The 26,653-nt window shown below is 45.8% G+C and overlaps 2 protein-coding genes across 2 annotated transcripts; both read left to right on the top strand.

Moving 5' to 3' along the window:
- Window positions 1-1,382: 1,382 nt before the first annotated feature.
- POU2AF2 (POU class 2 homeobox associating factor 2) lies at window positions 1,383-7,991 on the top strand. The gene is made up of 4 exons (XM_058662316.1): window positions 1,383-1,410; window positions 3,547-3,645; window positions 5,855-6,375; window positions 7,369-7,991. Exons 1-4 carry the CDS (start codon window positions 1,383-1,385, stop codon window positions 7,768-7,770), a joined length of 1,050 nt encoding a protein of 349 aa, XP_058518299.1. The 3' UTR covers window positions 7,771-7,991.
- An 8,997-nt stretch (window positions 7,992-16,988) lies between these two features.
- On the top strand, window positions 16,989-26,427 carry POU2AF3 (POU class 2 homeobox associating factor 3). Its single transcript, XM_058663934.1, has 5 exons — window positions 16,989-17,123; window positions 18,930-19,024; window positions 22,871-22,925; window positions 24,301-24,530; window positions 25,861-26,427. Exons 1-5 carry the CDS (start codon window positions 17,117-17,119, stop codon window positions 26,227-26,229), a joined length of 756 nt encoding a protein of 251 aa, XP_058519917.1. The 5' UTR covers window positions 16,989-17,116; the 3' UTR covers window positions 26,230-26,427.
- The last annotated feature ends 226 nt before the right edge of the window (window positions 26,428-26,653 follow it).

Below are 26,653 nucleotides of genomic sequence, written 5' to 3'. Positions count from 1 at the left end.
CCTGGATACATGAAGCATACCCTGCTTCAACCAGGACAAACAAAAAATACATTTACTTCTAGATAAAAAAAAAAGGTGGATTTGGAGAACCTTCAAGACAGAGAAAGCATATCAAAGCAACAGAACAGAGAGACTGGCACAAAAACCAACTATAAGATTAATAGCTGACTTCTCAACAGCAATCATGGGAACAAACTGACAATGGAACAATATTGTCAAAGTTCTGAGAAAAGAATAAGCACAAAACTACAATTATGAGCCCAGAAATACTACTTCTCAAGTATAAGGACAAAATAAACACTGAATTTTCTCACTGGTGCCACCAAACATGAAGGACTTTATACTGAATTAATTTAGAGGAAGATAATAATTACAAAGTCTGAATAACAGGAGGAAGCAATAGATTTGATTAACAAAATGACAGACACAGTGTCTAATTTTTGCAGATTTAATAAAAAGGAACAAATTGAAAGACAGGGAAATAGCACATACATGTAAATTAGAAGAGGAAGGGTAAGAACTAATGTTCTAAGTTTTTGTCTGGCAGTGGACGGTTTAATGTATTGTTTGTAAACTTTGTTAAATATGCATGGTGACCATTTATGGATGCTCATCAAGAATGAAAATAATGACTAGAGCAGGCTGAAGGTCAAGTTATATTGGAGAAGAGTACCCAAGATGCTACTTTTCACCAGATAATATATCAACTAGGCTTTGCAATTAGGAAGTGTTTGCAGTTTTCTGATACTAAAATTGAATTGGTACTTCTCAGTAATAATTTAGCCTGGGAAGGAGCAGGTGGCATTAAGAAGATGCTAAAAGTTGTTGGCAAAGATAGAGAAAGGTAGGAAGCTTTTGAAAGGTGAAAGGCGAAGGAGCTACATCAGGTGCAGAGATTTTGCCTGGGGTGTATTCACACATGGGGCAGAGGCAGGAGGCACAGATGTGCCAGCTGATGGACAGATGAGTAGCAGACTAATCCCAAGGGGAGATTGAAGTGCTGTCCACCAAATTGGGCATGTGCTCTATGTTTCACAGACGCCTTCATCCTGTTCCCAGTCTTGATTCAAGTATTTTAAGAGGAACAGGCAGCAAGAGAAGATGGGAGAAGAGATAGAACATTCTTCCTCAGGCAGTACCCAGGACAGCTACCACCATGCCACCCTCTATTTATAAAGGAGGCAGGAGGAGAAGCCCGAAGGCATTGGCATAGATTCTCAAGGAAAGCTGGAAATTAGAGGCTGTCTCCAGATTGTAGGGAACCTAGTGACAAGGGAAAACATGTCCAAACACAAATGTGTACATATGTCAAATATGCCTCCTGTTCTTGTCTACTGGTGATAGGGGGACCCTGATCTGCACCCACTTCTGACTATGGGGCCATGAGTTCCCTTTTACCATCTAAAACAGGTAACTTTAACAGGAAAACATTTAAGAGCATTTTTAGAATATAAGATGTGAAGGGATCTAAACAAATGCACTGTCACATCATCGCAAAACATGTACTACTTACTCCATTCCAGGTACTAATCCTCATGCTTCCCATGGATGACCTCATAGAAGAGGCACATGCCCAAGATCCCCCTAGCTAATAAGAGCCGGTGCTCAGCACAACACTCCCTGGTTCCAGAATCTTCATCCTTAATATTGTGCTGCTTCTGAGCAGTTGGAGGATATTTGTGTGGTGATGCTATTTGAGCTAAAATTCTATGTTAACCCCATCAACTAAATGTGTCCCATGAGACTCCTATGCTGAAGTTCTAATCTTCAGGGCAATAACATAGAAAGGTAGGTCATGGATGGGTGACTAGGAGAGGACAGCAGAACCCACATGAATCTCTGTAAGAAATAAGATCTCTTTCCATAAAGACACAACAAGAATGCAGCCTTCCACAAACCAGAAAAAGAACCCTAACCAAGAACCCAGCTTCCTGAACTGTGGGAAACCAACATTTCTTGTATAGGCCATCCTGTTTACGGAATTTTTTTAATGGCAGCCCAAGTTGACTAAGTCAGCTGGGAAATGACTGGTTATCCTGAAGGTCTGTATACAGAAGATCCTAACTTATACTACAGGGACTAAAGAAATTAAAATCAAGAAAGCAACTCTGCTTAGCCCATCTTGTGAAAGTCAGGGATTCCCAAAGCAAAAATGGACTCCCTCTGAGGACACTGAGTTCCCTGTTCCTGGAGGTGAGATACCTTTGGTATTACATGGTGAAAATATAAACAGAGCAGGTAGCTGAAAGAGATTGTCTATAAAATCTCTTGCAACTCTTGAGTATCTACAGAGCTCTGAAAGCCAGGCCTAGGATTTTGAATTCAAAGAAGTGGATGGTGAGCGTCCTTAACCCCAACAGAAGCATTATTTTCCACTTGCCATGATTTGCATTTGTATATTTTCAGACTGCACACCTGGATACCCTTCCTTCAGAGGTCAGCCTGGGCAACACCTCCTCCAGGATGTGGCCCCCACCTCTAAGGCCAGCAGAGGTGCCTGCATCCCTGCCTCTTCTCCAGCCTCGCCACTTCTCACACTACAATGAACTATCTTTTCCTTCTTCAATGTGACCCCATACCAGTTTTCTAGCGTTTCATCAACAAATTCTCTCACGGTCCTGGAGGCCACAGATCTGAACTGCAGATGTCAACAGGGCCATGTTCCCCGTGGAGGTGCTAGAGGTAAAAGCTACCTCACTCCTGCCCTGCTTCTGCTCTTTGCTGCCAATTCCTGGCAGTCCTTGGCTTGAGGCTGTACCACTAAGGATACCGTCTCGTCTCCTCTGTGTCTGGATTTTTCAGCGTCTGTCTCTTCTTACGACAAGAGCAGCCAAATCAGCCTATGCTAATTCAGTGTGACCACACTCAACGTAACTCATTTAAAATTCCTATTCCCAAACAAGATGCTTTCACTATATGGGGACAAAGATCTTAATACCTTTTTCTCAAAAGTAACACAACCCACACCTCAACTTCTCCCACTCACCGGACCTTGAGTCTCCAGCCCACACTTATATTGTCTATCATGAACATGTTCTTTGTGGGGCACTGAAGCCAAGTCAGTCAAGGTCCCCAGAGTGGGTAGAACTTCTACCCTGTGTGTAAACAAGCAGCAAAACCTGGACATTCCATGTAGAAGTGAAATGCCAACACACACACACACACACACCCCTCAAGGATTTCATGGAAATGGAATTTAAAACTACATTTATTTTAGTATAAGACAAACTTGAAACATCTTGTTTTCTCATAATACTTATTTCCATGAACTTTTTTGAAGCGTTCTTGTATATATTAGATGACAGACTATTAACACAAACGGGAAAACACAAAGGCCCAAGGATTCTACACCATCTACCCAGTACCGATTGGCACTCTGACCACCAGGCCTAAAGGTTGAGTTTCTCTCTGTCCCTTGTATAAGTTCTTTCCATGTACTCGAATTCTCATTCTAAACTTACTTCCTCAACCCCACTCCCCAAATAATTTGAGTATCAGAGAAGAAAATTTTTATACAAATGGAATCCTAACTTTTTGTTGTTCTAGTTAAGTTCAAGCTTGCAACTAAAGTAGAAAATGCTTGCTTTCTGTTTGCCTTCCAGGGCAGTGTCAGCTCCTCTCCATCTCCATTTGCCCAGATGCCAGGTGAGTACTCAAGTCAGTGAGCAATTCATTTCCTCTGGAGTTGAAACTAAGTGTGTGGGTTTCTGCTCTTCTATGACTATCTTACAGAACTTTCAAAAATCTGCATCCTCTAAGGAGTCACTTATAAAACACAGAAACAGTGAAGATCTACCCAGTCATTCCTGAATATGTAACAGCTGAGGCTGGGCCAGGCCAAAGCCAGGTGCTAGAAATGTAATTCTGGTCTCCCACACAGATGGCAGGGACTGAAATACCTAAGCCATCACTTGCTGCCTCCAAGGTGATGTTAGCAAGATCTTGGAATTGGAAGCAGAGCTAGAATCAAGCCCAGGCACTCAGATCTGGAAGACAGGTATCTCAAGATGTGACTTTAGCCACTTTGTCAAATGCCCACTCCAAAGGTAATCTTCTGATCTCTTCCTAGCAAGAGCAGTTGGGGCAAAAGCAATAGCAAGTTAGTGTTCAGATGACTAAAGTTCTGACAGGAAACACCTGTTGCAGAACTGAGAAAGGAAAGAGATCTGAGGGTAGGTGAGGGAGCTACCAGTAATGTGGTACCCTGTATGTGAGACACTGAGTTCAACATGTTGTACCCATTTTAATGCACAGGGTTCATTCTTAATAACAGTGATGAGTGCGCACACACGCAAACACACACACACACACACACGCCCTTCTGGATCTCAAACTTAGAAGTGCCCACAGCCTTCTCCATAGCATCAGTGCCTTCAAAGCTGAATTAAAGAAAGAAATAAGAACCAAATACATGAACATTTCTATCCTGTGTGTCCCTATGTTTCCTGTCACTGGAATCTTATTGCGCCCGCTCTTCTACAAAAAGGAAATTTTTGCAGCTTCTTTTTACAACTCAATCTATTCTTCCTCAACTAAAGGACAAAGTTGCATGCTTAGGAGGGCACAGGCTGTTGCTTTCACTCCATGATTGCTTTTCCTTGGAAACTGAAAAGAAATCCATGACATCCTGGAAGCCTTGTTAACACACTTTTCACCTTCATCACACTCATGAATATAAACTTATGACTTGAGACAGATCCGCACTCATCATTAATTTTCATCTGAACATATTTTCCCCCAAGGGAATGTACTTACAATGAAAACTGTAACTGCAGCCTCCAAATGCTTGAGTAGATTAGAAGTTCTAGGTTATAGAATTTGAGGTGGAAAAAAGGAGTAGAATTAAGCTAAAAAAAAAAAAAAAAACTTCCACGGGAGATTGTAATTATCTTCTGAGTACTCCATGGAATTGTGGGACGCAATGTCATACTCTTGGGTGTGTAAGGCGTGATCCACGCCCTCAGCGACCTGGCAGAGCGGCATTAGGTGGAAGCAGTGGGCTTCACAGAAACAGCCAGATTATATAGACCTGGGTACGCAAAGTTATGGATGACCACGTCAAGGTGGCAAATGGGAGGAGACAGTCTTCCCGAGTCTGTCTTCCCTCTCCGTGGAAAAGGGGGGCAGGAACAAAGCTCAGAAGGGGCCCAGCGTGGTGAGTGGAAGGTAAGGAAGACGCAGCCCTTTTGTGAACTCATTAGTCCACACCCACCAGCAGCTGGCAATGCTGAACCATCTGCTCTACAGGCCTTGAGTCCATGCTCTCCCCAGCCCAGTTTAAATGAGCATGAATTTCCCGCGACTGCTGAGTTAACTCGGGGATTGCACCCTTCTGAAACCATTTCACTAGCCTCACCTTGAAAGAGACTCATCACAGCCTTTCTCCCCTGCCTCCATCAAAGGGAAACTGCTACACTTGCAGCTCCTTGGGGAGCTGGGGGAAGGACCGGGTATGGCCACAAGAGGGCAGCAAATAACACGAGACGGCAACACGAGGCAGTCTATCGTCGTCTGCAATTGGTGCCTGTGAAGTCGTTTGTAACCCCGAGGCATGTCCTATACCTGATGCCTGCTGGATACAAGACCCAGTGTGGGAGGATGAGGGGAGAGCACGCAAACGCTGAGGCGGCAGAGTGCAGCCTGCCTGGGATTCGAGGCTTGCATGTATGCCCTTACCTGTGTCTCGGGCAGCAGGCCCAGCGCAGCCTCTGGTTACGGGATTCTGCCTGCTAGGACAGTTTAAGCCGCTGGGCATCGGTGCTGGGCACCTGGAAGCTGAACACAACAAAAGGGTGGTGCATGAGTGAATGATTCAGTAGTTGCCACACAGTCTACATGAACTTGTCCCCTTTAGGTAGCGCGACATGGGTTACTTGGTCTGGAAACGTGAAAAATGCAGGAACAGGCCTGTGTCTGAGGCCCGCAGTAGCGGCGGGGTCAAGCTCACCTGGGAAACACTTTCCTCCCCGACCCCATCGCGGCCACCTCCCCGCGACCCGCCACACACACACCCACACACACCCTGGCTGCACCAGCGAGGCCTCGACCTGTCCAGGAGCCACCAGACGCCCACTCGGTTTCCGTCTGCCCGCAGGCTCGCCGGCCTTGTCGGGCTACTATGGCGTGCGGAGGTCCTTCCTGTCAGACTCAGACTTCCCCAACGGCAAGCCGTTCCCGAACGACGCCTACAGCCCCGGCGTGGCGAAGCCGTTCCCGTGCGAGGCGGCGCCGAGCCACACGGCCCTGCTGGAGCCCTGCTTCCCCGAGCCCTACGGAGACTACCGCGGCCCGGGCCTGGGCCCTGGCGCGGGCTCGCTGCTCGGCGCCGCGCCGCTGCTGCCGCCCTTCCCGGCAGACCCCGCGCACCTGGTGTTCGTGAGTCCACGGGGCCGAGGGCGGGCTGGCGGGCGGGCGCACCTGCCCCGAGATGGGCCTACCCAAAGCAGCAGGGATACGGAGGACCCCGAGGCAGGGGCATACATTCGTTAACACTGTGGTGGTTCTGGCAGAAGCCCCCCCAGCCGGTGAGTGCAAGTCAGCATCGAGGCAGGGCCAGGAAGTCATCCCCCCCAAGGCAGGTGCCTCCCTCATAATCGCCTACCTCCCCCTCTCCCCTACATTATCCCTACCCTAGGGTTACTTATTTCTCCCTCCTGAGTGAGGAGAGTTCCCACACAGCTGAAGAGGGCTAACCCTTCTTGGGGAAGGACACCACAAAAGAGTGAATTCTCTACAGATGGAATTTTGTGCCAAAGGTGTAAGAGATGGGAATGAAAATGATAGTCTACCCCTTCCAACACCCCCCAGGAACTTTTTTTTTCCTTTTTGTTCATCTAGTTTTTGCAACAACCCAACATGTATTTTTAAAAAGTCCCATTTTACAGGTGAATGAAGCCAAGTGCTGAGTCAGGAAGCAGCCTGGCCCCAAATCTTGCCAACTCCAAGCTTAGGAAGGCAGAGTAAACCGCTCAGCCCTCTCAAAAGGCATGGCGTGATGGGAGACCTCTGCCTTCCAGAAGTGGGCCTGGCATTGTCCTCTCTACCCCGAGGGAGTGTAAAAAACCGTATTCCTGTAGTAAATTTAAGGCTAGGAAATGATGCAGGAGCGTGCCTTATTATAAGAGTCAAACGGTGTGGAGATTCTCACCTTGCACTAGTTTCCGGTGAAAACAATCAGACACACGGAGAGTATCTGGAATAGAAAGGAACTACCACTTACACTGGCTGGCGGCAAACACCAGGGGGAACTCCCCCAGTAGAGGGAGGACATGAAGGCTGCTGTGGAAGCCAGGGTGCCCACCGCACCCCGTAAGTCCTAGACCTGCCCAATGACTCTGCCCCTCGCCATGGCCTCTCTCACCTCTGCAGAGGGATTCGTGGGAGCAGACGGTGACCGATGGTCTCAACCAGCCGGAATCGCTCTCCGCTGACGCCTTGCAGACCATGCCACCCAGCACCAATTGCCTCTCGCAGCTGGAGCCCGGGAGTGCCAGCCTACACAGGAGCTCCAGCTGGGCGCCCGCTCTGCCAGCCACCCACTCCTACTCGCTGCATGCGCTGGAGGAGCTGCACCACCCACCCGGCTACCCCACCCCACCTTCCTACCCCTTTGCCCCATTCATGGCCATGCCAAACGATCTGCCACCCAAGGCGGCACCGCTGGCCCCGGATGAGGGGGCAGACGCCTCTTTACTTCCTGACCCTTCTCCTTGGACGAAAGAAGAGGGCGGCACAGCCTGGGGAGCATATGAATGCCGTAGACCTTACTGAGGAAGGCTCTTCCGAACAGATTGCCCTAGGCAGGTCAGACCACTCGTCACTGGATCTCCAGGATAAGTCATAAAGCCACTCTTTGTGGGTGGCCAACGGCATCGTAATTCTCCCTGCCCTACCCAGCTGAAATTCCTGCACAGCATCCATGAAACAGGCAAGGATTATTTTAGTGACACATCCTTACAAGCTCCTTCTCAAATCTTCTGCATCCCCTCACCTATGCGTCCTCTATCATCTTCTGGACACAGATTTTTCTTCATAAATTACATTAAAGGAGTTTACACAGATCACAAAATATTCTGATTTTCTTGTCTTGTTTCCCTTAGCAGTGAACCACATGAATAATAATAATAAAAAAAAGAGTGGATGGGTTTGATATAAATTGGGGCATAAAATACAAAGTTGCACTGTGTACATTTCCCCCCTCACAGTGACTTGGAAAGGCCCAGTGGAAAATATGATGCATGTAAACACCCTGCACTGTCAGTAAAGTAGCAAGAGGTCAGGAGGCTATGGCTTCACCAATGGACCATTTTGGTTAGGACCTAGCTCCTGGGATGTCCAAGGATTAGACCAACCCGAAGAAGGACAAAATTTTCCTTTGATCATTAAAGTACACCTTGCTTCTGATACCCTGCAGTTGCCAAAGTGGATGAGTAAAATGAGCATTCAAATTCGAACCAATACACTCGAAAGAAAATCCAGAAATTAGGACTAAGCTGTTGACGGGGAAACAACAGACTTCAGAGCACCCGGAGGCAAAGACCCTTGAGAGCAGCCCACTGTCGGGGGGGGGGGGGGGTGCAGCAGGCAGCATCAGACTCAACCTCTCCTAACTGCGAAGCCCGGCTGGCGCTGGCTTGTTGGAAACACACAGCTCCTCCAGGAAAGGCTCCAGCAACTGCAGCATCACCCTGAATGGGTAAGCCTGGTTGCTGTGGATTTCCTGAGTAATTTCCTCAAGCACTGAACCCATCTGCAGGTCCACCCATCCCTAAATGGCTTTCAGACACTTAAAATTTGCAAACACACGAGTTAAAGCTGCCTTCCCCGCCCCCTCCACCTATGCCCTTCCTCCTGTCCTCCTACCACCTCCCTTTCTGTACTCCCTTCTCACACCTTTCTGAACCCTGGTGACGCTCCTCACCCAGTGTTTTGTCTCTCAGCTTCTGAAAAACAAGATTCTCACTTTCCACCCAGTTGCCCCAAAGCCCTCAACCCAGTGGTTATCATGCCCTCAGTTGACATGCTACTCTCTGGCTCAGGTAGATAGGGCGTCAGGAAAGCAGGGAATTCATCCATACTGACAAATGAATGATGGCTCTTCTTCCTTCTCTGGGCCTCCAAAACCATGCTGCTATTTATGGAGTACAGGCCCAGAGGTCCAGCTAGGGGCTTTCCTGTACCTACCCAGGCTGCCCCCTGCAGGAGCACATCAAGCAGAAGCAGCCCTCAGCTGCTGGGCAGCCCTCTTCTGAGTCCATGCCCTGCTTCCCTCCCACAGTCTCCACCAGCAGCTCTTCTCTGCATATTACTTTGTTTTTACTAACAGCATAAAAGTTATATGCATTGATGGGAGGAGTGTAGTCATGTGGTGTTTGCCTTTCTGTGACTGACCTCCAGGTTCATCCATTATATCGCAAATAACAGGATTTTTTTTTCTTTTTAGGCCCACGTAGTATCCCATCAGGTGTCTAAACTGTATCATTTTTATCATTTCACCCACTTGCGGACCCTGAAGTTCTATCCCTTGGTTATTGTAGATAAGAGTTACATTAACATGAGAGTACACATATCTCTCTGACAGTAAAGGCATCCTCAAAACTTGTACATAGAACTACCTTCTGACCCAGCAAGCCCACTAGCCAAAGGAAATGATATCAGCCCAGTTGTTACTTGGCTAAGAACATTTTGCTCTTTAATGAAAGGTGGCAGCACCCACTGTGAGAGGGAAGATGCTCTTTCTTAATTTCTATGCGACTTGAGATGCAGTCCTGCTTCCCAACGTCCTTGGCAGAACCATCTGTTATTCACTTGGTCATAATCTTGACAGCCAGACCCTGCATTGAAAAGAAGAGATTTGTCACTGTAGATTTAGAAGTCTTCACAAAACACCTGGAGTCACTTGGTTGTGTGAAATCTGAAATGATTACAGCCACCTACCACTTGCCATGCATTACACAGTAGCAATAACACAATAATGGTTGTGTCAATCATAAAGACATACCCATGTAACTTCCAGTTGATTAGAATATTAGATATTAGCATTATATCATGCTTATGTGCTTTATTGTGCTGACATCTACTCATATATAATGCTGACTCCTCTAAGTGAAGATGAGTTCGGTCACTGATGAGTAGAGCTTAGCAGCTGTTGTATGTGGGGATGGGGGTGGAATACTGTGAGTGCTATGGTACCTACATTCTCAGAGCATCCAATGCCTTTCATAGTGTTTGACGATATTATAGAAAGGGAACCATTTACAGGACCATACTTCTTCTAATGTCTGTTTCAGTCACCTGATCTAATAGAGTCTAGCATGATTAAGAGTAGTGCAAATAATTCCAGATGGCTGGATCCAATGTGGTGACACATTAGGCTAATCTTACACCCTTTGATGCCAGCATCCCATATGCATGCCAGATTATGTCCCAGCTACTCCACTTCCTAGCCAGTTCTCTGCTTGTGGCTTGGGAAAACAGTGGAGAATGGTCCAGGGCCATGGAATCCTGCACCCACATGGGAGCTCCCAGCTTTGGATCGCAGCTCTGGCTTTGCAGCCATTTAAAGGAGTGAACATAAATAAATCTTTAAAAAATAATTCCAGATGCTTCATGATTGTTGATAGTTCTATGTAGCTTAACAATATGCTTTTATATTACATAGATTTTAATTTGTCCTTTTTATTGTCCTGGAAATGTCTTGTAAAGTGAAACCAAACCACAAAACTATGATAAGGAAACCAATTTTATTTCACTATTCCAGTTTCCATTCAAGAATTTCCTGCTTTCTACTACATGTATAGGCTAATTTCATTTCATAGAAATGCATAATGCTGGTATATGGGGAAAAAAACACTGCATACTCTCTCTCCCTTTCTTCCTTTACCCTACCATTCTCTGACTCACAACTTCCTGGGAAGACCAAGAAAATGAAAGAGCTCAGGTTCAAAAGTCCACCTCCTTCAGGCCCTGCCAGGACAAAGGAGCAAGCAGCAATGTTGATGTTGATGTCAACTTCAAGCTGCTTAAGAAAATTGACTAGATGACAATGTCAAAAAGAAGCTGAAAGTGAAATTGGCCCATGCAAAAGCTGCATTCTAGTCAAATCCTCCCATGAGTCACTGGAAATAGTTGAAAGTCTTTGTGTTGCTCTTACACTATAATACAAACTCCAAAGAATGAGAAAAGAAAACCACCTCTTTATCTTGTTTATTTAATAAATGCTTTTAAATGAGCTTTGTGACTTGCTACAGCTCAATTAATAATACAACATCATGGTACTTATTGTGGTAAAGGAAGAAGACTGAAGTACTCTAAAAGAAATTATACAGAGGAAAAACAATGGTTAACCCCAATGTTATAATACAGTTATTTATACATACTTATATATACACATGTAAATATACCAGTATTACTAGTATCGTGGCAATCCATATTCAATGTGTAAATCCAAATAATACAGTCATAAGGAATAAAACATAAATGATATTTAAATTACCAAAATAACAGTTGATGTCCACAATTGGATCATATTACATGATAATGATTCCACCAAAATTACACTCTTTGCTTTAGGTCTTACCATTGAGTTGAGAGAGGTTCTACAGGATTATCTCTTTTCAAAACAATAACTGTGCTGTTCATTTTACATATCATGTGCACTAGGTACTGACTGCAAAGAGGTGAAATGCAAGTCATGCACTCTGGAAAAGAGTCATACTCCAGCCAGAGAGACTTCAGGGAACACTCATGAATGGCTCACTTCTGCATACTAGCACCTCGCTCAGAGCCCAGAAGAAAATAGGTGCTCAGTAAATCTTTGTCAGAATGCAGTAAAACCCTGCCACACAAAGGAATAACTATCCAGCTCTTAGACAACAGTCCTTGAAGACTCCCATATATCACAATGAAGCTCATGGGTTCAAGTATCAACTCTGCTTCCCATCCAGCTTCTTGCTCAGGTAGTCCCTGAGAGCCAATAGGTGCAAGTTTAAGTACTTACCTCTCTGCCATACACATGGGACACCCAAATGAATTTCTAGACTCCTGATGTTCACTTCAGGGGTGAACCATGCAGATAAAAGCTCTCTCTTTCTTGCTATCCCCCACCACTTCAAGTGGCTATTGAGTGTTAGTAGTAATTTACTATTTCTACTTGTACTTAAGAAGGAAAATTATGAAACCTGTAAAGCAGCACAGAAAGTGTGAATACTTCATTTATCATCTACCAACACTACAAAATATTGCCAAGAAGCCTTATAAATAAGCTTTCCAAAGTTTGATATTATCTCTTGAGTGACTGAAACATGTATGAAAAATAAATCAGGAACCAGAATCCCCAAAGTTCAAGATAATCACATAACAATGAAACCTTCTAAAGTTATTTGCCAATGATGACATCCTGTTATAGCTGATGTCTAATATGGAAATAATTCTAACCATAACCCTTAGTAAGTAAGACATATTAGTTTGTATTGCTCAGTGTCACCATGAGTATGTTATTAAAGGAGGGGAAGAATACTTAAAAATATTACAAATTCTAGAAGGAAAAGGCTGTGGACCAATGAATTAGCTCTTTTCGATTAGCAATAGTAAGTTACAGCTATTCCTATAACCTCTCTCCTAATCAAATAATTTGAATGAAATAAAAAATTAATGTTAAATAAATAAATTCAGTCATAATGGAAAGACCACTTAATTTTTTTCTTTCTTACCCAAAGTGATACAGTAATAGGTTTTCAACATGGTACTTTTTATGAATTTTTAGTAAAAGAAATGCATTTCTCTTATTTTAAATTATCAAATGCTTGTTCTCTATGGAAACCTCTCAATGAAAAGTTAAAAACTTTGAATATGTTTTGTGAAAAGAGACTGAGTTGACACAAATCATAAATCTTCATCTAAAAGACATCCTGGTCATTTTCCAATGGACCAAACGTTCATCTAGGACCTGGTAAGTACTCACTTCCTGCATGTAGTCAGGTTTTTGGAACTTGATATCTCCCACAACCTTTGATAACAGTGTCCCAAAGTCAAGGTAACAAAAGAACTTTGCATTAATATAGAGAATATAATGCTATAGTCAAATTTAAAGGGAATAAACCATCCCTTTTCCCTATACTACAAGTCTTTTAATATACAAACATCTAGATTGAATGAAACCTCCTTCTTTGGAGGGTAACTATAACACTCTGCAGTTTATCTGCATACAAAAGACTTAAAATATTTAACACTCTAAAAATAAATCAATTGTATCCTACCATTTTGGGTGCTGCCCTCTGACTTGAAAGTCAACAAGAAAGTGAAAAGTTTCTGAGCTCAGTGGAAAGAATATTAGAGATCTAGAAACAAGAGAAACTTTCCTTCCTGACCTCAGGGAGAGAAGGCATGGGTGGAAGGATACAAGTTAACTTATCAGGCTCAGCACTGGCCTTGGTCACGACGGTATAATCACTGAATAAATGAATGAAGCAATGAATGGACTAAGCAAACCAATGACAGGAAAGCAACCATGTGGAAGTGGAAGAAGACAGCTGCTGATGGCAGAAAGCCGAATTTATCTTTTTATTCCTGGTAGTTAACAAGCACATCTAGTACAAAGTCGGTATCTACTTAAGAATTAATTGGATGACAGCTCAATCCCTGATCATGACGTTTAAAGCAGCTCACCAGTGGGAAAAACTGCCCTACAAAGAGTGAGTTCCAATATCCTCTGCTCAGATTCTCCTGTGAATCAGGGACTCTACCAAGCAACAGAGCCAAAGGTTGCAGTCACCACCAGAGAGCACAGGCGCAGACAATCCTCCCCAGAGCCTCAGAGATCGTTTGTAACCCCCAAACACTGAGAACCTGTGTTATATTTCCAAACCAGTACATCAGCTGAAATATCCACCATATTCGGCTCCAGAGAGATGATCTGTACTTGAGAACAGACACTATAAAGGTGACAGTGTCCCCTGCAAGACAGTCCCCAAACGCAAACTGTGGTTAGCATCATTTATTACCCTCACCTCCGGGACATCTCTTCTTCAGGCTTCCGAGGTTTCCAGGCTTTGTGAAACTCTCTCCAGTCAGTGAGACTGTCTTAGTCTCTATACACGTACTCACCGGTAGTGAAATTCACACCACACCAAATGATGCTCCCACACACACACACACACACACAACACTGAACTGTGTGTTTGCATATTGTACAGGTGCTGCTTCTTACTTACAACCCATGAAGGACCCTTAAGCTAACACCATATATTCTTCATTAATGAAATGAATTGGGAAAAATGGACTATACTTGATAATATCTGAATGCCTCTTGTATATAAAGTGTACATTGATTCAGGCTTCTACTTATGGGTATTGTTAGAGACATATATGATCATGTAAAACAAAGTTCCTGGGCCTGGCACAGTAGCCTAGCAGCTAAAGTCCTCACCTTGCACACACTAAGATCCCATAGGGGGTGCCAGTTTGTGTTCCGGGATCCCTGATTCCTATCCAGCTTCCTGCTTGTGGCCTGGGAAAGCAGTTGAGGGTGGTCCAAAGCCTTGGGACCCTGCACTCAAGTGGGAGACCCAGAAGAGGCTCTGGGCTCCTGGCTTTGGATTGACTCAGGTCTGGCCATTGCAGTCACTTGAGGAGTGAATCATCCAACAGCGGATCTTGCTCTCTGTCTCTCCTTCTCTCTGTATATCTGACTTTCCAATAAAAATAAATAAATCTTTAAAACACACACACACACACACACACACAAATTTCCTATTTGGGGTTGAAGTCCTCCAAATTTCAAAGTACCTGTAACAAAAGATTAAGAAAATGCTGGTAAAGAGCAAGGGCTTTGGAGTTCAAGTTAGTAGTTTGAACACCTGCCATTTACATGCTAAATCACACAGTGCTGTACATTAGAGCTGGACTCCAACAACAACAACAACAGCAAGACAAGCTGACGAATACCCAATCCTGTGGCTGCCTGCAGTCTCCGGATAGATATGGTGGCTGTCCCACACCTCGTAGCTCTCGCTCTCTCTCTCTCTCACACACATACACACACACACACACACACACACACACACACACACATCTCTAAGCACTCACACAGTTCACTTAGAAAAGACCCTCCCTTCCTTCCACATGCCCCCTGTATGGCTCCTAAAAAGCCTGAGCTGGGGACTGACAATTACAGAAAGAGTAGGAACCTAAACTCCCACAAATGTGAGTGGGAAAATTTGGGGAGTTCTTTCTGAACACAGGCCTTGGTCCCCAGGGAGGTGAACAGCCAGCAACAGCCCAGGGATGTCCACCTGAGCAAGGAGGCTGACACATATGCCCTCTGGTGGCTCTCAGTCCAGTCAGACGCTTCTGGAGCAAGGGACAAAGGAGACCTCCATAATGCCAAACTTCCTTGCTCAGTTTCTTCACAAGGAGCAAGGTTAGGCATGGTGGAGGAGGGGATGGGGAAAGTAGCAGGTGTTCTCTCAACTCCCACTGTCCTCTCCCTACTTGGTTTGTCCTCAGGCCTGACTTCTGCCAGGGAAACCCACCACACAGGCTCGAGGCTTGAGGGGGGTGGGTGGCAGGAAAGTGACAGGGACAGGCACAATCTCCAGTCCCCCATGGCCAGGTGCCACATCAGGCCCTGATCCTCTTCCCCAGAGGCCTGACTCCAGCTGCCAAGGAACTCCTGTCTGCCATGGTCTCATCACTCCCAGAGTTCCATCATTTGCCCCAACACACTCAAGGGCATGCAGTTTTCTGGGGGTCTTTGGAGGCTAATCCTCATTCTTTATATCTCAGAGAACTTAAGGAACAAAGAACAGAGGCCTCCCACCAGCACCTGGCCTGGGCTCCTGGGAAAATCTCTCGACTTGCCAAGAGAACCCCACCCTGCTCTGTGTCTTCTACGCCCTGCCCTTTGGGGGCTATGAGAGGATTTGGTCCAGCACTGCACCCTCTCTGGATTCCTCCCATCTTCTCTAGCTTCCTGATCATACGGCAGAGCCACAGCAGGGTGCTTACAGAGATAGCCCCATAGGGTCTGGAATCAGTCGTGAGGGCCTCATTAGGCCAACAGGGTAGCTTGACACCCTAAACCCTTATCCCTCGGCCCTCACAGTGAGAAGATTGGAAAACAAACCATGTTGCTTTGGCTAAAATGAGCAGGCTTCCTAAATGCATGCTCATACAGAAAAAAAAAAAGCAATAATAGCTGTAGAGGGAGGTGGGAAAGAAAAAGAGAGGGACTGTCACAGCGTGGGGACAAAACACCAGTGTCGTAAAATCTCCAGAGGCTAGGGCCCGTGGGCGAAGCTTCTGCACTGAAACTTCATTGCCTGGATCTCCGGCAGAGGGCAAGATGCAAAGGGGAGGGAAGCCTGCACGTGGCCAGGAGGAGCCACAAGGAGACGAGGCCCAGAGCCCAGGTCTCTTCTGGGCCTCCCTGGGCTGGCCACCTGGGCACTTGGCCTGTCACCAGGGCCCAGCGTGACTCCTTGCGGCGCCACACCCACAGGCTGCCATGTTCTCTTCCCACAAACCTGAGATTTTCCCTTAAAGCAGAGCTCAGGCTAGCAGGGATGAGTGCAATTAGCCAGCCTGGCTTGGGTAGTGGCTGCAGGGCAGGCTAAGCAGTGCCTGGCCACTGAGCTGCCCCTGAGGCAGAAACCACTGAGCATCTTTGAGGATACCTGCTCTGTATGTGGCAAGGTGGACAAAATGCCCAAAATACAGCCAAAGCAAGAGTCAGGACCCAAAAGGGTCCCACTCCCTGTTTCTCTGGACTCCCTGTGGGGTGCCTGTGTGTAGGATTTCTGCAGAAGATAGTCCATTTTGTTAAGCCTTTGAATATTCAAATTGAAAGTATCGCGCAATCATTGATTGTCAAATCATGGGTTTCTAGAGGTTTTAAATACTTGGCATGAGGGGGAAAAAACTCAAACCTATACCCGAAGGTATAAAACATTAATTCTGTTTGTCTCCTGCTCCAGGGACCTGGGTGCAGCCGGATGCTTTGTGAAACTTTAAAAATGTTGCATATCTGCTTCTCTCCCTGCACTAGGAGAAGCCTCCTTAGGCACCAAGACACTGCAGCCGCAGGATCCAGCCTCCGACAAAGCTCGTGCTGACCACCATGTCGGGTAACTTAGCCGCTTCTCCTGGGATCGGGTCAGGCGGGGCCAGGGGTCACTGCAATCCGGGCGTTATTTCCACAGCTTTTCCTGCATAGAACAGAGAGGCACAAAGTCAGAGCACCCGAGTAAGGACCGGGCGGGGATCCGGGAGAGGGCGCGGGCCACGCTGTGTTTGCTCCCATTCAACACCTGCTCCGGAGGGCAGAGGCCCGGAGGCCGAGATGGCCGCTCCGGACGCTGGTGCACCCCGGGCCCTGGCCCACCCTCCCACATCCACCATCTCGGGTCTCAGCACTTTGCGGCGCCAACCCTGCACACCCAGAAGCGGCGGCTGGGGGAGCTAGAGGCTCATGTTGGAGCCCGGGACGCGAGCAGGGCGCGCTGGCCATACCGAGCAGGGCTCTGGCTGTCCCTGTGCAGACCCCAGGCGGGCCCGCCAGACGCGCAGCCCAGAGACGAGCGAGGAAGAGGGATGGGGGAAATACTGGGGCACGGAGCTGGCGCGACCTCCGGGCCCGCCGGCCGGGCGCAGGCCTTTCTGGATCTGGGCAAGGAATCCCTCAATATCCTTCCCTGGGGAGCCACTAGCTCCCTAAACTTGGCCTGGACCGAGGGGAGAAGGGATCCCCACTATGCCCAGTTGCGGTCCCTGCAGCAGCCAGACGAGGCGCTGATGGCCTGGCACAGTAGCCACGCGCCCAGATTGAACGGCCCCTCCCCGAGCAGTCCCCGGGACTCACTCCAGGGTGAAGGTCAGGATTGGGCTTATTGGGCTCCTGTGGTCACCCTCCCACCCCACCCCGGGAGCTCGTCTGGCCTGGGCCAAGCTTGGCCTTACGGCGGGTCCGAGCTACTACTCACTGCGGCTCTACAGGGGGTCGGGCTGCAACTGCCCCACTCCCACTGCACACAGGGTCCCACCCTGCGGACCTCTCCAGCGCGCCCAAGACCAGTCGCTCCAGGGCGCTACGGATCGGCCTCTGGCTAGCCCTTGGACGGCCTCCTCTCGGTGAAGTGCACAGTCCTCGGGCGCCTGGGGACCGCGTCCCAGGTGCTAGCGCTGCGCGGACTTGCCCGGGAGGCTGCGTGCGCCACCAGAAGCGCCTGCCCCAGGAAGGGAGGGGTGGGGAGAAAGGGGAAGAAGGGAACAGCAAGAGCAATGTTGGGAACGAAAAAAGAGAGGAGGGAAAGATGGAGCACAGAAAAGGCTGAGAAAGGGTGGGGGGAGAGGAGAAGAAAAGTAAAAAGGATAAAACTAGCAAAAGGACAGGGATTCCTGAACCAGATTGTGCTTCTGGGGTCAGCTTGGCAGGTCCCTCCCTCCGCGGGGGACCAGTTTGTCACAGGACTGCCATCCAGACCAAGGGTGTATAAAGGTCAGGCCCTCTGCTGTAGCCAGGCCTGGTGTGGTGGAGAGGGGCCTGGGAAACACATGGTGGGGTGTACTAGGGCCCCCACTGTGCGACCCAGAGCAGGCTACAGCTGCAGGGCTGGGTCCAGAACTCCAGGCTCTCCCCTAAATGTTAGCCAAGGGGGTGCATGCGTCCAGAGCCTAGGCAGAACTTCCCTGTGGCCAGGGCGAAACTCCCCTCTAATCTACACAGCTTCTGTTCCCGTGGGGGCGTCCAGAAACCTGTTTAGCCTCACTGTGTCCTTTGAATATGGAAAAATCTGAGTTTCCCACTGCCTTTCAGCATTCTCTTGGTGTCCTCCTAGAAACTGAGCTATCCTGGTGCCATAGCCTGTCAAGGGAAACCCAGCCCCAATATACAAACCTTGGACTTGACCACTGACTCAGTTGCCTTTTCCCAGAAAAACCGAAGGTCTATCAAGGTGTCCGTGTGAAGATCACAGTAAAGGAGCTGCTGCAGCAGAGAAGGGCACACCAGGCGGCCTCGGAGGCGACCGTAAGCATGAACCTGTCCCTTGCTCCCCTGGGCACAGGGATGCCCCTGCCAGCCCTGCAGTGTGCAGGCCTGGGGCTCCCCAGCTGAGAGCTCGCAGGTCCCCTTTCCCTCTCAGTTCACCACAGGAGGCCAGAGAATGGGGGATGGGAGGTGGGGGGATATTGTGGAAGTTTGGGGGACTGCATTCTCCACAGATCAAAGCATTAAAGGCTTGCTGGCCCAATGCAGGGACAGGGCTGGGCAGCAGGTGAGTAAGCCATTATGGTGTTAAGAAGGCAGTGTGTGTGTGTGTGTGTGTGTGTGTGTGTGTGTGTGTGTGTACATACCTCACACACCCACAGTGTAGCTCTCCTAGAAATCCCGTTCATTTTAGGGAGGGCTTCCAGGGATGCACCAATGGAAAACCCCTTCCAATCCTCTGTTTCTTTGACCTCTGGGGTCACCTCTCTGTAAATCGCCAGGCCCTGGAAGCTTCCAGCAAAAAAGAGCCATGCCATTGCTGAGGTGATAGCTCAGAGGGTATATGAAACCAGTTCCTTAGGAGTTCATGTTGCCAGAATGCAGTTGCAAGTTGTTACAGAGTTGGTCAGGACAATCTTAAGGACACTTCTACATAGCCCAATGCAAACAGGCATCTCCAGAAGCACTCTGGGAAGTGGCAGCAGAGGCAGAGGCAGAACCAAAGAACCCAAGTGGAGTTCCCAGGGAACGGCAACTTATTGCTGAAAGCCCTTGGCCACACAATTGCCAAGGTGGGTGTGAGGGTAGGATCTGACAGCTGGGTTGTGTATTAACCACGTTAGGGTTGGTCCTTCTCCAGCCTGTTGACATCTGTCGCCTGTGGTTTTGTGCCTGGTACTGCTTGTGGGCAGTGTATGGCTTCCTATGAAACAGAAGGCAAATGACATGGGGCTGTTGAGCAGATAGATGGAGTGGGTTCAGATCTGAGCTTCTCCATGGTGGATATGCTCTAGCAAAGTATTTCAATCTCTCTTTCTTCAGTTTCTCTTCATCTTAAATTTGGAGGAAATGGGACTTTTGTGAGGGTTTTAGACAGCATTTGGAAACAGTGTTTTCCACATAATGAATGCTTAAGAAATGCTAGCTATCACTCCAGCTGTTGGAAGAAAACAACTAAAACAAAATGCCCACCAAGAATTAAAAACCAGCTCTTCAGCAATGCTCCTTCACACCCTTTACTTAAAACTTTGGCATTCAAGTGTGGCTTGCTATGATTCAGCATACACAGCCAGGGAAGCTAGTACTTTCCTGTGCAGACTGCCAGAGAACACAGCAAAACTTCCCTACTCTTAGAGAGCTTTCCAGTGACTCTTACACACTTTTTATTCTTTTTGGCATCCTCATGTCATTGATAACTATCAGAGGAAGTAAACAGGTCATCAGAAGTCTGTTCCCCTATCACAGCTCAAGTTCATATTGTTGCATCTCTTCAAGATAGAGCTAGAAGCGGGGCAAATTTGATCTCATTCTTAGTGTGAAAACCTTGCCCACCTATGGGTGTTTTAACCTCCTCTTTCTGGAAATCCTGCAACACTCAGCAAGAGTCTAGTTAGCCAAAAAGGGGAAAAAAGAAAAAAAAAGAAAGAAAGAAAAGTCCTCATGTTCATGTCCATAACAAAACATATGGTTCTTTAAGACACTTTGGTTGGTAGTAGCTGGAGCAATCAATCCCCTGTGGGTTTGGTAATTGTTGCTTTGGGGGTCTTTACAGATTTTGTTTGGCCACTGTTGTCCTCCTTAGGCAGCTACAAGAACTAAAGCCAAGATAAATGCTCTCACTTGAGTATCTGACCATTTTCTGCTCACTGGTACAGTTAGACTTAACCTTTTTAAAAAATTCCCTCACTGCTGAAAACAAAGCAGAACTTCTGGACCAGTGCCTTCCATAAATATGTAGAGTGGACAGAGCTTGCCCTATTTTGCTTTCTCGAAGAAGTACTGATCTATGTGCTCACAAGCATTTAGGGGTAACACACCCATAATTTGATGGGGAGTGTCTAATGTCAGAATCCCTCCATTAGAGGCAGCAGGTGGGATTCCGGAAGTGCTGTGCAAGTACACCCAGTAGGCAAGGATGCCAGAGACCAGATGATAACTTGTGCCTGCCGTGCCGTCAGTGCAGACTTCTCTGGTTTAGCAGAGATGATCTCCAAGTTGTTCATCTGTTGAAGAATACTTCTAGACGACTATAAGCCACAAAGAGAATTAACTGTAACCAATATTCCAGAACAGGAAAGTTCTCTTCGTTTGTTGTCAAGTAAGAAGGTCATCATAAATGCAGATTATAGGCTAGGACCAAGAGCCCAGGTCTCAAGCAGTGCCAGAGGAAAATGTGTACAACTGTGATTGGTAAATAGATTATATATATATATACACATATATATCTAAAGGATCAGTTTGTACCCACATGCACATACACACACGCACACACACACACACACACACCTGCCTTTATGATAAAGAAAAACTTGAGTTAGGACTTATCTAAAGATAAAATTTACCTTTCCTTTTTTAACCATTAATTTTTTTTTAAACAGCCTTGATGTGTTTTACTAAATTGTAGATTGTGTGGATTTGTGCTGTTTGAAATCTAAGAGAGAGAGGTGCCTTTCTTTGTATTCTTGGAGCAAAGTAGAAAGATAACATCAAGTAGGATATTGTAAACATACCTCGGGGAGATAACAACAGGATAACAGAGAGGCCAGCAAACAGGCCCATCCAGGGGGAGGAATTGGGTTAATGAGAGCTCTACACTGCAGCAGATTGTTAAAAGCCCACACCTTCCAAGTCCTTCAGTTCAAACTGCAGCCAAATATTTGCATAGAGTTGGTAAAGGATTCCAGCTTCCTGGTTCATGACTTTACAGCATGGATCATTTTCAAAATTCACACCACCTCCTGTTTCAGCAGAAGTCGATGGCACAGCAGTCCCAGTGGCTCTCGGTAAGAGAGTGTATACACCCTGCAACCTAGGACAGGTGTTTCGAGCTTGGCTTCCCAGCCCAAGAATCCCAGGGCAACGCTGGTCCCTTTAAAGTTTAAAGCCACCACCTGAAATCTAAAAAGAAAAAAAAATCCTAAATTACTCATTTAGTATAATTAGCCATTCAGCTGGAAGATGCAGGCTGCTTGACTTTAAACAGTGAAAAGGAACAGTTTCATCAACTTGCAGTACTCATTACAGCAATGAAGAAAGCAACCTTTCTCTACAGCAGTCAGAAGCACACAAAGAACTGCATGATCTCCTACCGTAAACTACTGTAGATTGCTATAACTCACTGCCTCCAAGGCTTTAAGGAAGTATCTTCTATTCTGATATTTTATACATAGTAAGAACATGCAAGCATGTTTGGCTACTCGGGATTCAAAAAGGTAGGAATTGAGTTCTCTGGGGGAATTCCTACAGCTCAGGATCCAGATGGCATATGAAAATGTTGAGGAAAATGATTGACTAAGTTATAGATAATTGGCTTTAAGTAAATGTTAGTCCTTATTAGTTTGAAAGTCAATACTAGCAAGGCTGTTTGCCGAGTTTTCTCAAACTGATACATTTCTGTAACAAAGTATTTACATTAATTTATTTTAGAAAAATTAATAGCCTTAAAATGTGTGTGGGAGAGCTGATATTAAGGAAAAAAATTCCCAAGCAAACAGAAACCTTGACTCTAAAGTATAGCATTTTTTGTTTTGAAGGAAGGCAACTGTCTTTAGGAGAAAGAATCAGCTTACCTTACAGTACAGGCAGAGCTCCTGCCCAAATGTCTCAGCTTCCCCTTGTAGAGCTTGAACTTCACTTTGTTTCATGGTCATGTCCTTGCTTTGGCAGCTGTCGGGAGGCAGCAGTATCCATCGAACAGAGCCAGTCACAACATCCTCTGCAGGTCAGTAAAGCCAGCATTTCAATTCCCTCAAAACCTCTTTCATATATTCATCTGGGAAGTCTTTCAAAAGTGCTTGATTCGGGGGTTAAGATAGGCACCGCCATTTAATTGGAATCCAACCAATCAGAAAGGGAACAAAGCTTAGTGACTGCAGATGTAAGCTCTGTAAGGAAGCAGGCACACATTTCTGTCTTTGTTTCTAAGCTATCTCTTCTCTGCTGTCTAGGCAGTCCCCAGTCTTGTTCTTCACATTTATTCTACTTCCTCATCTCCAGGCAACTGGAGCCCTAGTGATCTATTGCAGTGAACTTTTCGGTGGGACACAGAACATCCTGTAAGGCGTTAGCATATTGCCTTTGCCCTTGTTCATTTACCTTCCAGCCGACGGGGGCTTCCCTCCCCCGTTCTTTTCCCAGAAAGCAGTTCAAATAAGTGTGTAAGTTTTCTCAGCCCAGGTCGAATAACCCCATTACGTAAACACTGCTGCCAATGCTACTCAGCAGCGAAGAGTTTAGGAAGGTCATATGTAAGGAAGCCTGCGCGTATGGTGGTTCCCACTTAAAAGTGTCACTTTAACTTAACCTTAAAGGAACCTGAAACTTTCAAACAAAAATCAACTTCCTTGCAGTTCTTTACATGGACGTACCCTAGACCATTCTTGAAACAGTTAAGAAAAATTACCAAAAACTGAGCTTACTGGTACCAAAAAGAAAAAAAATTTTTTTTCAGTTTATCCTTATTTAAAACTTAACAACTTATTCTGGTTAATAGTATGTTAACATTTTCACTATCATGGTCATATGTTACATATTACATGATAATGCAACATGTGACCTTTTGTCCTTTAAAACAAGTAGTACTGTTTCCTACTGCATTTCCTGGCTTCTCTGTTTTGTCATTTGCATCACCATTAAAACACTTCCTAAAGCTCTAGCCTCAACAATTACCATAAAGCAAGAGAATTCTTCGCCTTTGCGTCAAAGTTGTCTTACCACCTCAAACAGCTCTATCAGTTATTTCTAGGTGGTTTACTTGAACTGCAGATTGAGGGGCTGGGTGTTGATGATTTGGTAGTTCAAGAAGAGACTTCAGCCATGTGTAACTTGACTATGATGCTTGGAATCAAGTTGAGTTCCTCTTTTATTTTTGCACTTGCCACATTTGCAGCCAATGTCCTCATTATAATCCAAATTCAATTCACTAGGATTTGAATTAGCTAACAAAAATGTCTGAAATTACCTGCCTTTTTACCTTTTCTGGTACATCTTAAGCCCATCTCCCCGAGACATAGTAAATATTCAGAATATAGAGTTTCATTTAAACCCATAAGTGCCAATTCTCAAGCAAAAATCTGCCTCTTTTCTTTCTCCTCCAGGACTGTGTATTGAACCTGGACAAATTTCTTCCACGCCCAGTTATTTTCAACCCCGAGATTTCTCCAGCTGTGCTTCTTATGAAGAAAATCCAAGCTGCCTGGACCAGATCTTCAATTCCTGCCTTCAGACAGAGACCCTCTCGGAACCTTTGCTCCATTCCACGCAAAGTGCTCCACACTATTGCCCAGACAGTTTCCAGGCTGCCCCTTCCCGCTTTAACCAGAACCTGGTAATTCATCTCTGTTCTTTATATAACTTGGTTGTTGCCAACTAAGGGGTAATCATGCTTTGTAAGAGATGGCAGCATCTCAGGAGAAATCATGCAAACACGATCAACAAGGAAGTCTTCCAAGCAAACAAGTACGGGACCATTTAGAACTCAATGTGTGGCAACAGTCATACATTGCAGGGCATCATTAAGATTTCCCAGCCTATACAAAGTTGTAAAAATAATAATAATAATAATTTTTTAAAAAAAGATTTCCCAAGGAGCTTATCCACACACACAAGTAAGCTGAAGTGTGATCATTAAAAGAGGGCTTCCTGGCAATATTTATTTGATGTCTTTTAAACTGTGACAGTAAGACATCTACTAACCTGAAGTTAACTAACATAAATCATGGTCATTGAATTTTTCAATGAGTCATGAGTTCTTGAAAATGGAATTAAAGCTGTGTCTACACAGGACTGACTTCACTCTGATAGTGGAGATGTGTTTTGCTTTGTCACTGAAGTGGCTTTGCTAGCAGGCCATTTGGGTCTGGCATGCCTAACAAAGATGAAACCCTAATTATTGAAAGAATCTGGATTGTGTCTGATGAATATAAAATTTTGAAAATGTGGTATCCTTTAAAATGAAGTATGCTTTCTAATAAGAGATACTAGTTGAATCTAAAAAAAACTTTTAAAGTTTTATTTTTAAGAATTATACATAATTTTTTTTCTTGGTTGTCAGAAGTCTGTGTAGGCCTGAGGCTCAATTTTAGAAGGAATAGGAAATGAACAGAATATGCATACTGTATTGAGGGGCATACTGGGTCCCAGACACCCAGTTCCTTTCTGGCCTCCATATTAGGCTCTCTCTAAAACAGTTGTAGGCTTGCTCAAGAGGAAGCAGAAGGTACCTTTAGCACACCAGTAGTGGGAACAGTAGTTACTAGTCTTGGAATATCCCAGAGGATTTAAATTCTACCGCTTCTACATCCACCTGCTGCTCCATGGTCAAAGTATGCAGAAACATCCAAGGTGCCACCTGCAGCTTATATGAGAAGGATCTGATGTGCCGGGGACTTGAAGCATAATGGGATTTTGTGGTTTAAGAACAAAACATCCTCTAAAGTATGGTTATAACAAAGGAAGTCAGCGAAGCAAGGCAATCAATTGTTGGGAAATAAATGGGTAAATGTAGGCTGTGGTGTCATGAAATCACACAGTCAGCAAATAAAATTACTTCTGCCAACTTGGCTGTTTTGTTATTTACGTCCTTACTCCACGTTAATAAACCCACACGGTACAATTCAATTACCGAGCTCTTTGTTCCTTGCTTTTCACTCCTGCAGATTCCGGGATCACCTTCGGATTCCTGCACTCTCTCTGGCTCCTTAGACTACAGTTACTCGCCAGCTCAGCTGCCTTCCTACACACCTGAGAACTTCAGTTCTTCTGCTTCGGTGGACACCAGACACTGCGGTTACCCCTCCGAAGACTGTGCCTACCATCCCTCGCCCTCCAGTGCCCAGTATAAGTGCTTCCCCGCAGCCGCGTCGGTGTGCTGCTGTGCCTCCTGCGAGGCGGAGCACTTGGATGCCTTCAGGACAGCGGAGTACTTTTCCTACCCGAGCGCAGACTGCGTGGACTTTGCCTCCTCGGCAGCAGCTACCAGTGATTTCTATACCAGGGAAACAAACTGCGACATCTGCTATAGTTAATAGAAACTCCGCTTTTTCGGGACGTGGCATGAGTACATCTGTTTTTGTGCCACATCTAGATGACGCTTCCAAATAGGCCTTGCATTAAGAAAACATCACAAGTACAGTTTGCCTATCACTACATCCAGTTTTTTGACACTAATTTAGGTTTCACTGGCAGGTCTTCAAACCTGGTTATGCTGTCTCTATTACTTGCTCACAGTCAGAATTGTTGCAGGGAACTTTTGATTGTTTCAGCTTTCTGTGTAACGAACAAATCTTATCTATTTTTTACCCAATAAACAATTTTTTATTACTAAATGTTGGGTTATTATTATTTTTTTAATTTCCAAGGAGTTGGAATTGTTCTGAGCATTCTCAAGCAATTCTAGAAATCATTAGTTGTTCTCTGGCATCTTCATCTCACTTTTTCATAGACACTGAA

Source organism: Ochotona princeps, chromosome 4 (assembly GCF_030435755.1).
Source record: "Ochotona princeps isolate mOchPri1 chromosome 4, mOchPri1.hap1, whole genome shotgun sequence".
Lineage (NCBI taxonomy): Eukaryota > Metazoa > Chordata > Mammalia > Lagomorpha > Ochotonidae > Ochotona > Ochotona princeps.
Note: the sequence above shows the minus strand (reverse complement) of the source record. Positions and strands in the feature narration are given on the sequence as shown.

Bases quoted from the DNA above. Each gene is read 5' to 3' on its own strand.
- POU2AF3 (XM_058663934.1), top strand. The intron at 22,926-24,300 runs GTCAGTAAAGCC...TTTCTCCTCCAG, and splicing joins AGTCACAACATCCTCTGCAG to GACTGTGTATTGAACCTGGA. The intron at 24,531-25,860 runs GTAATTCATCTC...TCACTCCTGCAG, and splicing joins CCCGCTTTAACCAGAACCTG to ATTCCGGGATCACCTTCGGA.
- POU2AF2 (XM_058662316.1), top strand. From the start codon at position 1,383: ATGAGTTCCCTTTTACCATCTAAAACAG. The intron at 1,411-3,546 runs GTAACTTTAACA...TTGTTGTTCTAG, and splicing joins CCTTTTACCATCTAAAACAG to TTAAGTTCAAGCTTGCAACT. The intron at 3,646-5,854 runs GTGAGTACTCAA...TGTCCCCTTTAG, and splicing joins TCCATTTGCCCAGATGCCAG to GTAGCGCGACATGGGTTACT.